General features: G+C 36.0%; 1 protein-coding gene across 1 annotated transcript; it reads right to left on the bottom strand.

The window, feature by feature from the left end:
• Positions 1 to 10,362: 10,362 nt before the first annotated feature.
• LOC143603978 (FBD-associated F-box protein At4g10400-like) lies at positions 10,363 to 11,339 on the bottom strand. Its single transcript, XM_077080598.1, has 3 exons — positions 10,851 to 11,339; positions 10,498 to 10,730; positions 10,363 to 10,378 (listed from the first exon to the last, which is right to left on the bottom strand). Exons 1-3 carry the CDS (start codon positions 11,337 to 11,339, stop codon positions 10,363 to 10,365), a joined length of 738 nt encoding a protein of 245 aa, XP_076936713.1.
• Positions 11,340 to 12,738: the final 1,399 nt, after the last annotated feature.

Here is a 12,738-nt window from a genome sequence, read left to right as displayed (position 1 = left end):
AATGACCAACTGCTCCAGCAGGACCCACCATGCTCAAAGAACCTTACGCGCAGTACGCCAGCTGTACCCGCAGGGAAAGCCTCCCAATGGTGTACCCCGCTTGTTCCCGCAGCTGCGGATACAAGCCATCAGGGAAGGCTACCCGCACTAACAGCAAGGCTACACGCACAAGGCATTCGTTACTTCAGTTGTCACATGAAGGAATGAGCAAGGCGGGAATACTCCCGCCTAAATGAGCCAGTCCGTATGCTTCTGGAAGGTCTTTCGTACTATACCTAATAAGGTATGGGCGGAACAGACAGTTTGACCAGAGCAGCCCATGAACTAATCACAGGGTGACAGGTCACCGACAACAATACGAGGAGGAGCACCCTCTAGTACTGTTTGTCACTATTAGCCGCTGCCTACTCACCAACCCTTACGAGGGGACGTGCGCAGCCTACAGTTGGTGGAACAGTGCGTAGCCGGCAGTAAAGGAACAGTATACAGCCGACCTTTACTGTTGGCCGTAGCTTACCCACCAACCAGCATGGCCTGTGCGTAGTCCACTGTTGGTGGAACATGAATACTATTCAGCCGGCTGTACCTTCTAGGAAACCTACCTTCGGCTATAAATACTCCAACACCTTGGAATGGTAAGGACATCATCTGATATCTCAATCTTATCTAGCAATCTCTTAATATACACTTATATTCAGAGCAATCTAGTCTGATTCTCACGCCGGAGGGTGGTCACAAGGAGGAACCCCCCCCCCCTTCTCAGTGACGAGCTTACGGTGTCTGTTTTGCAGGTCCCTGAAGAACAACTCTCTGCTGGACCTCATTCCTGTGGGAAACATTACTTAACCCCCAGATTATCTATAATCTGTCCAGGGTTCACTTAGTGTTTCTTCAGTCCCAAACATTTCTAGTTTCGGATTTGCCCATTTGCTTCCGGTCGGATTGCCATCATAAATCTTAACGGACACAATTGATGGTTTTACACTACATGTCATTGATTCCCTGTCCTTAATCTTTCTATCAAAAGCTAGGGACTTTTGTCATATAAATTACGATTATAAGATTTTGCTGATTCAAGTGAGCTAACGCTAGTGAGTTTTAAGTTTAATGAGCACGACAACTCAAAAATTCTTTTCAAGGAAAAATCATGATTTCTTTAGAACGTCAAATCTAACTCTCATAATGATTACATTTTTTTAGAAAGGGACTTAAACTCTCATTCATTTAGACTTGTCGTTTTGGGCGCCCTTGGGGCATCCTTGGGGCACCGAGGGCACGAAACACCGCAGATGGGCGCTGTGAGGCTGGGCTACGGTGGCCATGGGATCAACGGAACGATGGGCGCCGATGGGGAAATATGGGTGGGCCACTCTCTCTCTCTCTCTCTCTCCCCTCTCTCTCTCTCTCAACAGATTTATTATCATTGTAATATAAAAAATAATAATTTAATTATTTTCTATATAACTCAAATCATTTTTTCAATTTTTACTCAAACAACTCTTAAATTTCACTCAAACAACTCTCAAATTTCACAATAAAATACTCTCAAATTTCTACAACCATGGATCATTTCTCAAATCCAAAACCAAACCCGAACACAAGCTCGAGCCCAAACCCGAACCCAATCCCGAAACCATGGGATCCAACTAAAAGGCGGTGGGCTAGTGTGCTCGCAAACGACAATGACCCTAATAACCCTTTTTATGCCAACCAACATTCACCCATAATGCATCCAACCATGCGACCGTTTACCAACGATATGTTCAATCGAATGCCAATGTCGTTTATGCCTTCACAAGTAACCGAAATCCAAACACCCCAAACCCAAATACCCAAAACCCAAGTACCCACAACACAAGTAGACGAACCGCAAGCTTGTCACAAACAGAGTCATAAAAAGAAACCTGGTGACACAAAAGGGTCGAAAGAAAAAGTGGGAAGCGGATGAGGAATTGGCGTTGGCGCAAGTGTGGATCGACTCATCCGAAGTCTCAATTAATGGTAAATTATAAAATAATATATAAATTTCATGTTTTATTTTTTTGTTGATTAATACGAAGCTTTTATATGTATCGATGGTAAACACTGCCCTGACTTTTGGGATGAAATACGTAGTAATTTCATTGCTATAATGGGTCTAGATTGCTACCGCAGGGATGATTCTGTCTCCAACAAGTTGAACGCAATACGCACAAAAATGAACAACTTATCTGAAGCGTTACAAACAATAGAGGAAGTGGCACGTGCGATGTCAACATGATTGAGACTTGCTTAAAACAATACATGGTCTTTTTTAATGCAAATTTCAATATGTTAGAAATTTAGAGGCATGCACAAGCTCGCCAAAGTGGCATCCTATCCCCACATCTTCAATGTGACCGTCCAAACATTCAAAGACAACATCCACTCCGGCTGATCAATTGCCATGTCGGACGCTCGTTGCCAATTTTACTTAAACAAGTTTGATCCCGATCTTGTTTTATGAATTGGATGAGTTACCATGGCCAGTAGGAAGATATAAAGCCAAAGCGGCGGCTAAAGGTGGAGGATCTTCGTCTAGATCGACTCGATGAGATCCGATGTGATCTCGCGTTTTGAAAACTTGGAGCTTAAACTAAACGAGATTGTTGATGCTAAAAAACACTCAAAAGATGAACTCACGAGAATGCATGAAGAAAGAAAAGTGATACATGATGAATACAAGGTGATGCTTGAAGAAAGAAAATAGTTCACTTGGAGCAGCAACGCGAAAAAGATTTCGAGCTTCTTGCAAAGGATCTATCGCACGTTCATGCGGGCGTTTATGGAGAAAACAAAGCAAGGATAATGGCTAAATATGCAAACGAGAACGACGACGTATATTAGTTATTGTTTTCTATTTTTATGTTTTTTATTTGTATGTTTTTTATTTTTATTTTTTTATTTGTAATTTTATTTAGGTTTTATTAATATATTTTTATATTTAAATAAGTTTGTATTTATATTGTTTTTTTGGTTTTTTGTTTTATAAAAAAAAGTTTAAAGGGCTTCGATGCCCCTCACCATAGAGGGGCATTATAGGTTGGGGCTTCAATGTCTTCAGTTCTCACTTGACGCTGACGTGACGCCGTGGAGTAGCATCGATGCTCCTCCCCATAGAGACCAGTCTTAGAAAGCCATTGTCCAAGTAAAAATGATTTAACTCATAATTTCCATATTCAACAAATAACATGGCATATGTAATTTGAGGAATTTGATTAGTAGTTATTTATAAAATATAAACTTGCTATCATCTAATAAATCAACACTCATTACTATTTTATAGTCATGGTTAACATTTCCGACATAACCATGACTTTCACGAGCATACAAGAGCATGTTCAACATATATACTAATTTGCTAATTACTACATACATTCATTTGTGAAATCAAAATTGGAAACAGTAATCTAGCAATTAACAACCAGTAATCTGTAAACATCCATGATCCATAAATCTAGCCAAAAATTCCCTTCAACGAAAAATGATTATTTTTTTTATAACGTCAAATCTAACTATATCCCTAAACTATTTACGATTGATTAGACTTGAACTCCCACCCTACCCTTTGTAGAAAGTACTTATCCAGGAATCATGATTATTTAAGTCAGAATCATGTTTAAATCATAATTTCTATGTTCATCAAATAACATCGTATATGTGTATATTTGAAGAATACTAGATGACTAGATGTAAACGTGCCATTATCTAATAAATCAATACTCATATAAACACATTGTTGAACATTACCTGTAAGGCCCGGTTTTGTTTAATTGAGTCTTTCGTATTTGTATCATTTTAGTTTACGTTTTCGTTCGTTTACGTTTATATGTATTGGGCCCGAGGCCTTGTGTACTTGGTGCCTATTGGGCTTGTTATTAATGGAATGGTGTATAACATACCCACACTATATATTGTGTGTGTATGGAATACACCAAACAACCCTTTGCAAAACAATTATCCAAGTAACCAAAAACTCTCTCAACTCCCTTTCTTTCTTCCAAGTTTCGGCTCCACCATACCCACCCATAAGATCCGAGATCTCGGTCCGACTAGTTGTTTCCACCAACTAGTTGTAAGGTTGATCCAAGAACGACTAGTACTTAGTTTGTTGTGTTGTTTGATCCGGTTTCGGGACATACAATTGGTATCAGAGCTTTCGGGCTCTACTAGTTGTAGATCTTGGGTCACAACCTTGGATTTTGGTCTTTTGTGTGTGTAAAAACGGATTTTTTGAGAAAATAAGTGTGTTTCGGGTTGTTGTGTTCTTGAAGTTCTTAAGATATTTAAGTTGTTCATGTTCAACAAGATGGTTTAAAGTTGTTAAAGTGGTTGGTTTTGGTGTGTGAATCTCAAAACATTTGTGTTTGTAGTGTTTTCATGTATTTGGGTTGGTTTGAGAAAGGTGATAGAAAGTGAGTTGGTGACATTCCAAAAGAGGAATTCAAATACTTTTGTCACTTGAATACTTTTGTCACTTGAATACAATTGTATTCAAGTAAATTGTATTCAAATCCTTTATCACTTGAATACAATTGTTATTTGAATACAATTGTTCATTTGAATACAATTGTTATTTGAATACAATTTTTCAATTTGAATACAATTTTTATTTGAATACAATTGTTAATTGAATACAATTTTTCATTTGAATAAAATTTTTATTTGAATATACTTGTTCATTTGAATACAATTGGTCATTTGAATACATTGGACTTGTGTTTTTCAAACAGTTTTTGTTTCAAGAGTGTTTGATCTTTGAGAAAAGGGTTGACCTATTGACTGTTGACTTTTGACCCGTTGACTGTTGACTTTGACCTGTTGACTTTGACTCGTTGACCGTTGACTTTGACCAGTTGAACCAAAAAAAAAACTTTTAAAATTTTTACTTAGTCTTTCATTAAAAAATGTCTTGCAATTATAAGCTTGAAGGGAGTCTCAATATGAGGGAATGCCAAAAGAACATGTTAAAAGAAGAATTCAACATGTTTAAACATACTCAAGGAGAATCGGTTGTCTCTCTCATCAACAGATTTGAGTCACTTGTTACTAAATTGAGATGTAGTGGTATCACAACTAAGTTATCTGAGATCAACATGAAGTTATTGGATTCACTGCCTTACGCATGGAACACCAGCGTGATTACCATCAAGAGAACGACGAACCTGGATACCTTAACACTCTTAGAGTTGACTTCTACCATCAAGTCTTTTAAATCGATGGATGCCAACCTTCGAATATACAATCAGTCAAAAGAAAATAATGCTGAGACAAGTGATGCGGGTGTGAGGAGTCAAGCAAGTCCTATCATCCCCGAGTGTGCTGCAGGTGGAAGTAGTCAAGCAAACACCTCGTCATGCACCATTGATGGAATTTCTTCAGCTGCCTCGCTTATTCCCGAGGTACACAAACTTTGCTCTCAAGAATGTATTGATAAAGTTATTCACTATAGAAACCATAATGATAAAATTCTTGAACAAATTGATAGCATTAAAGTTCAGAATGATGATCTTAAAAAGGCTGCAAAGATTTACACTATTAGAATTAACACTCATGGTAATGATATGGCCGATCTTAGGGAATAAGTTTCAATTGCTAGAAATTTAGCGAAGCGTATGAAAATCAAGTAGTTGAACTAAACGCTAAAATTGTTAAATTAGAAATTGAGTTAACCCAAAAGAAGATTGCCAAAGAAAACTTTGAATTAGCTTCTGAGAAACTGAATAAACTAATTGGGTCACAAATGGAATTAAGATTAAAGACTGGTTTAGGCTATGATAGTTCTGTTGTACCACCACCGTTTAACAATAACTATACTAGCCTTCCTCACTTTGATTTTAACTCTCCTCCTGAGGAAGAAATGGTATACGGTATTGGTCATGTACCCATATCACAGACATTTGTTCCTGCAGCTCCCAAGATTGTAATTTTAGCTAATTCCTCAGTTAATCCTAATAGTGATTCATCCTCTGCAGCAAGTCGTGCAGAAGAAAATGGGTGTATGGAAACAAACATGGGTTATGGAGATAAAAACTTACTTTTGATTCATCTATTAACAACCCTGTCTGTAATAATATTGTTTCCAAAAACATTTTGAACAATGATGTATCTGATGAGAATGTTCATGTTGGCACGTCTCTTGAAAATGAAAATGATGTTTCTATTTCTGATAGTGATTGTGAAACTATTTTTGATGAAACCATTGTTGATAGAACTGTGCATGAAACGATTTCTGTGAATACTAACCTACCCAGCTGCTCGTCAAAAGATTGTAAAGTTGAGGAGACTAAAATTAATGAAAATAGTTCTGAAAAGGAAAAGGCAGGTACATCCGGAAATATGCGCCACCTCATAGAAACAATTTTTATCAATCCACAAATCAATATTATCAACCTCAACTGTACAATCAATTTGATAATAGCTACTATGGTTATTATTCACAAGATTATGTTAACTCTTTCTATACAAATGTTTTTATGATCGGGTCATAAATCTGACAGCTTGTTTGATCCCGTACAACCATCTCCTTATTCGCCACAACCCATGTATTATCATTCTGACGGTTTCTACAGGGAAGATAGAAGAAAGTTGTGTTTGGTGTGTGGTAACCCTTCTCACCTTGCAAGACATTGCAAGAACTTGCATGATATGAAAAGGAAAATGAACAGTCGGTTTAATCAATTCAGATCCAGAGCTAAACCAAGGTCAAGGAATAGAAATGATCAACCTGACAGTTCAGTTCTACCAGTGAAATGGACGTGAGATCCAAAAGTAAAAAGAATGAAAAACCTCCTTTTTTGGATAACCAAGAAGGAGAGAGAAAAAAGGAATTCAAAGACCGACAAGTCTGAAAATTCATCAAAAAGAAAGCAGAAAAGACATCCAAAGATTGAAAAATCTGAGGATGTTGTTTTAAAACCAAGAAGGAGACAGTCTCGAAAAGCTTTTAAAAACAGGAAACCTGCTCGTGCATGGAATCCTAAGGACTGCTCTTCTGACTCTGACCCGTCCCACAACTTCATAAACAACAAAGAGAAAAGGACATTTGACCCTCCCGAGACAACTAAGTCTCAGAAACCTCTATCTAATTAAACTGCTAATGTGTGAAGGGCCAGCCAAGACATTCTGTAAACAGTATTTGGTACTTGGATAGTGGTTGTACCCGACACATGACAGGAGATGAATCCTTGCTATTTGACATTAAACCGTTCTATGGCGGATACGTTTCTTTTACTGGAGATATGGGTGGAAATATTTCAAAACAAGGAAAAGTGTCAAATGGAGTCCTGACATATGAAGTTGTCAACTTGGTGGAACAACTAGCCCACAACTTGCTTAGCATCTCTCATATCTGAACCGAAAGCTTGTCATAATAGAACGGGTCGATACTGATGACAACTATGCTGACCTGTTTACTAAAGCCTTTAATCGTGCCAGATTTTTGTTTCTCGTTGAGTCGCCTAGCATGATCTCTTTTGTACAAAGTTAAGTTTTAATTTTTTTGTTTTATTTTTCTTTATTTTTATTTTAAAATTATTTTAATTTTATTTTGTTTTATTTTATTTTAATTTTATTTTTTTCTTAAAAGTTTATTTTATCTAAGTTTCCTTTTTAATTTAGCTTAAATTTTCTTTTATTTTAAATTTTAAACTTTTATTTTCAGATTTATTTTTTTAAAAGTTTTAAAATTTGAAACTTTTGTTTTATTTTTATTTTGTTTTTAAATTTTCTTTTTAATTTTCATCTCATTTTATTTCAAATTTCTTTTATCTTTTTGTATATAAAATTTGTAAATATTTTTCAAATATGTCACAATTTTAATGGGAGAAAATGAGTCTTAATTCACCAAAAAGATTTTACTTTTGTTAAGAAAATCAAAATTTTAGTCACTTGACTTCCAAAAATATTTATATATTCGTTATTTTATTCAAGAAAACCTCAAAAAGCCTTAAAGGTATAATCTCTCATTTAGAGGGAGCTCCTGTTTATAGGGAGTCGAATAATATTAAAGAAAATTTTGAGAAATCGATCCGACCTTTGGAAAATGAATGGAAATCGTCTCAGGGTATATTAGAACCACGTAACGTGGGGCAAACAAGTAAGTCCTAAACACTTTATATGAAGGCATAAGTCAACAAGGCTAGTAAGTCCATGGTTCAACCTTTACATATTGTTTGAAAGAAAAGTTTGCAAAAAGTTTATGAAGCTCAAAATGTTTTGATCAATCATTAGGGGGTTGGAGTAAATTCGGGGTGATACTGATGAACACAAAGTATGCCCGAGGTATGATGGGGTTTGTAACATGTCGGATTAGCAGGGGACCACACAAGTATTTTGCCAAATTGTACCTTAACGTATCACGATGAAATCAAAATACTTGTTAAGTTTAAAGTGGACCGATATATCTACAATCGACTTTGGGTTCTTGGCATAATAATATCCAAATAGAAGTGTGATCTAGGACACTATAGATAATATGATTCCATGTCATGATCTTTCTCATCAAAACAAGTATTGAATAGCTTATTTATAAATTAATTAATATGATTAACATAATATTAATTTTCTCCTTATTTTGATTTTAAATTTTAGTTCATTTTTAAGTTTTTATTTTATTTTATTTTACTTGTTAAAATTAGTTTAACTTGTATTTATTTTCAATTTTATTTTATCTTATTTCATTTAACATTTGATTTTTTTTTTACTTTCAACTTTTATTTTAAATTTTATCTTTACTTCTAACTTATTTGTTTTTATCTTATTTCTTAAATTATTTTACTTTTATTTTCATCTTTGCAATTATTTTAAAACTTATTTTAAATTTTGTATAAATTTTATTTTTGTCCAAAAAGTTTCATTTTCTGTTAATTTAAACTAAAAAAAAAACTTTATTTTACTTTAAATTTATTTTAAAATTTTTATTTAATTTTATTTTTTAAAAAAAATTATATTTTAATTTTTTAGTATTTAGTCAAAATGGGCTTTTTGTTTACAACAAGGTCTTCATTGCATTGTTTGTTAAGTATTGACCCGATAAAATATATCTTGAAAAGTGTTTGGATGGAGACGATGATGAGTAAGAAGAGAGATGACGAGGATGAGGATGAGGATGAGTATGATAGCTATGATGATGCTCGTGGTGATGGTAGTGGTAGTTGAATTGGTAGCGGTGAGGCTACCGAAAATAAGACTTCTGAGGTTGAGAAGTCAAAGGAGGCCGGGAAAACAAGGGAAACGGAAGCTGCGGTGGAGGCTGAGCTCGCCTCTTTACTAAATGTTTATTCTTTTGCAGGTACCGTCCCTACAGTTGAGAAAGCCGTGGATGAAAATAATGATGTAAGTGATGATGGCATAAATTATTCTCCCGATCCTGACAGACCACCAACCGGGAAGAATATTGAGCCAACCGTTGCAAGCATGTTGTCGCTCCTGTCGCTGCTCCTACTAGAAGTCGGTCAAGAAGAGGAATCAAATACTACCGCATGAGCATATTGGGAAGCATGCAAGCAAGGTCATAGTCAACAACAAATTCGGTGATGTCATCATGCATTGCACTCGCAGCCACGAGCTCACGTTCGTTGATGAGCACAAACTGGCAGCTCTTGGACTCCGCGACCTGAGGAAACTTGTAGAGTCGCCCCTTTGCATAGTTGAAGATGTCCGTCGTGACAACACGGACGCCATCGTTGAAAAGTTCAACAAGTTTGTCAGATTACTTGTTGAAAAGCAGCCTTTCGAAGAAGACCCAAATGGTGTATTTGACTATGAGTCCGAATGCGAGTGGTGAGAAGGAAATAAGACAAATACCAAAAGACTAGAGGGAGATAGTAAGGCCCGGTTTTGTTTAATTGAGTCTTTCGTATTTGTATCATTTTAGTTTACGTTTTCGTTCGTTTACGTTTATATGTATTAGGCCCGAGGCCTTGTGTACTTGGTGCCTATTGGGCTTGTTATTAATGGAATGGTGTATAACATACCCACACTATATATTGTGTGTGTATGGAATACACCAAACAACCCTTTGCAAAACAATTATCCAAACTCCCTTTCTTTCTTCCAAGTTTCGGCTCCACCATACCCACACACAAGATCCGAGATCTCGGTCCGACTAGTTGTTTCCGCCAACTAGTTGTGAGGTTGATCCAAGAACGACTAGTACTTAGTTTGTTGTGTTGTTTGATCCGGTTTCGGGACCTACATTACCATTTTATTATCAGTGCCAGCGCGCTACCATTACTTTCACGAGCATACAAGAAGAGTAAGTTCCACATATAAATTCTTTTGCTGAAAAACTCACAATAAATAGATTCAAATCACATCCATAAGTGAAGTAAAAATTAATAACTACAAGTACTTGTTCCTGTAACCATGTAGCAAATAACAAGTCGTTATCAGTACACACCATCACCACTGGTGTTTATTTCACAAAGGCTAACACAAGTAGATGATCAATTTCAATGAAAATAGATCTCGCAACACCTCGAAGCCCTAGGAAGATTAAGCAACTGTGCACCTAACCGCATTTCTTCTTCTATGCTTGACTTTTCCAAGTTGATTGATACCGTCCTCAACACCTTTGCATTACCCAACAAGAATTTAAAAAACGGTATATCACACTTCCGCCACTTGAAATTCAAAAACTTGATAGTTGTAAGTTTTGCTAGCATGCAGGCAGGAACCAGCTTTGGCGCAATCCAACGAGAACCTTCAAGCTTTTGTCATTAACATAAACAAGTCAGACAAGGTACATTCTCAACAAAGTGTGTGTGTGTATGTGTGTGTGTCCGTGCGCGTGCGTGTGTCTTTCAAATATTTACAAATAAATCAAGTACCTTTTCAATATATATCTCTTTCAACTCAGGAGAACTTTCAAGAAATTTGGGGATTAGTTTAAAATGCCAAAAACCTTTCAACTCCAAGCGTTCCATATTCGCAAAACCGGGCAGAGGTGAAGCTGATAAGATCTTAAGTAGTGATGAGTCTTCATACGAATCATACCGTGCATCTCTTGCCTTTTTAAAAGAGAGTAACTTAACTCCACTAATTTGCTTTAAAAGCTCAACCGTGAGATCATTATCAAATGGTTTCACTTCAAAAGAAAAGGATGCCTCAACAAGAGACGGCACATCTTCCATTACAAATAACGAGTACAATGTCCCATCAAAATTTAGACGTTCAAGTTTAGGGACGCGTAAAACAAGTTTGTTAGTATTATCAGAATGAAGCAAATGTAGTTTCAATCTTTTCAACATAGGTATATCGAATATGTAATCACTTTTTCTTTGAAAGTATACAACTCCCAAAGATAAATTTTCAAGCATCGGGGAGCCAGCGATGAGTTTAAATGCATTGAGGAAAGGATTATAATAAACCTCAACGTCAAGGGTTTTCAAACAAGGAAGCAGGCCGGCCCAATAGGCTTAAAGACTAAAGTTAGGGCTTTAGGCCTCCATTTAAAAAAAATTTATTTGGAATATATATTATTTGTTCCCTGTTTATTGTTGCACTTCGTTCGTCTAGTCTGATGGTAGAGTTGCTGTGTTGCCAGCTTGTTTACTCGAGTTCGAATCCTGCAGCTGCTTGCTGTTTTTCTAATTACAATTGCATATCCTTCTGCTAAGGAGGGGACATGCAATCTGATTTTTTCATTAATTTTGGTGCAATGAGTGTTTATAAAGAACATTCATATAAAAGAAACTAACATGTCTTAATTCTTAGGCATATTCTTATTAGTTTGTTTTGTAGATCTCCCGTTGAATACTGATCTAAAAGTGGCCATAATTTAGTTTGTTTCTTGTGAAGATTTGTTTTTCAATGCCCTATTAATGCATTTCATTTTTATTTATATTTTTTTATGCCCGCTGTCTAGTTTTTTTTGTCTAACACTTGTATACAAAATGGGTATTCTTTTTTTGTTACTTACGCGATCATACATAAGACATTTATGTATCAAATGTTTCAAACATAACTCACGATCAAATTTAATAAATTAAAACCGGTAACCAAAGAAAAACAATGCAAAAAGGCCCCTATTTTTTATTTTGCTTTAGGCCTCCAAATATGTTGGGCCGCCACGGCAAGGAAGGTTGACCGCAGGCTCACACACCCAAACAATTCCAAGGCCTATTTTTAACTTTGTGAGTGTTGTGCAAGTGAAAACACTTGAAGGCAACTTCAACAACTTATATTGTATGTCAAGCTCACGAACCTTTAACATGATTGCCTTATCAATCCAATTTGATACGCATGGCTGAAAACAGAGAGTAGAAAAGTCTAACCGAAATGATTCAATTTGAGATGATTTGCAAAACCCTAGTACCCGATCAACAAATGCTTCCAAGTTTTTGAAACAGAAGGGTGCTTTATCATCAAAGTCAAGATTTGTGACGCTCATCCAAGTATACCGCCATCTTTTAGATAAAACGCAGGTTTGCACCGCAAACTTTGTAGGCATCAGAGAGAGTATGTGTGATTGAATCTCTTCTGGCAAGCGGCTAATTCTGTCTACATTATTGGACCACCTCATTGTTCATTTCCTAAAATTCAAACCCAAAAGTTCAAAATCCACCATATTTCAACAGAAATTTAAGTTATTTTTTTTTCAAACAAAATAACCGTAAACCCTCACATGCATGTAAACTGAACAATTAAAACCTGATTGGTTGAACTCTTAAATGAAAAGAAAATAAATTAGGGGTTGTGATTTAATCAAAATGTTTT

Source organism: Bidens hawaiensis, unplaced genomic scaffold, assembly GCF_021521415.1.
Source record: "Bidens hawaiensis isolate Kalapana, Puna unplaced genomic scaffold, B.hawaiensis_p1.1 tig00063515_1, whole genome shotgun sequence".
Taxonomy (NCBI): domain Eukaryota; kingdom Viridiplantae; phylum Streptophyta; class Magnoliopsida; order Asterales; family Asteraceae; genus Bidens; species Bidens hawaiensis.
The sequence above is the reverse complement of the archived record's forward strand: the minus strand, read 5'-3'. Positions and strand labels throughout refer to the sequence as shown.

Bases quoted from the DNA above. Each gene is read 5' to 3' on its own strand.
- LOC143603978 (XM_077080598.1), bottom strand. From the start codon at position 11,339: ATGCTTGAAAATTTATCTTTGGGAGTTGTATACTTTCAAAGAAAAAGT. The intron at 10,731-10,850 runs GTACTTGATTTA...TAATGACAAAAG, and splicing joins AAGAGATATATATTGAAAAG to CTTGAAGGTTCTCGTTGGAT.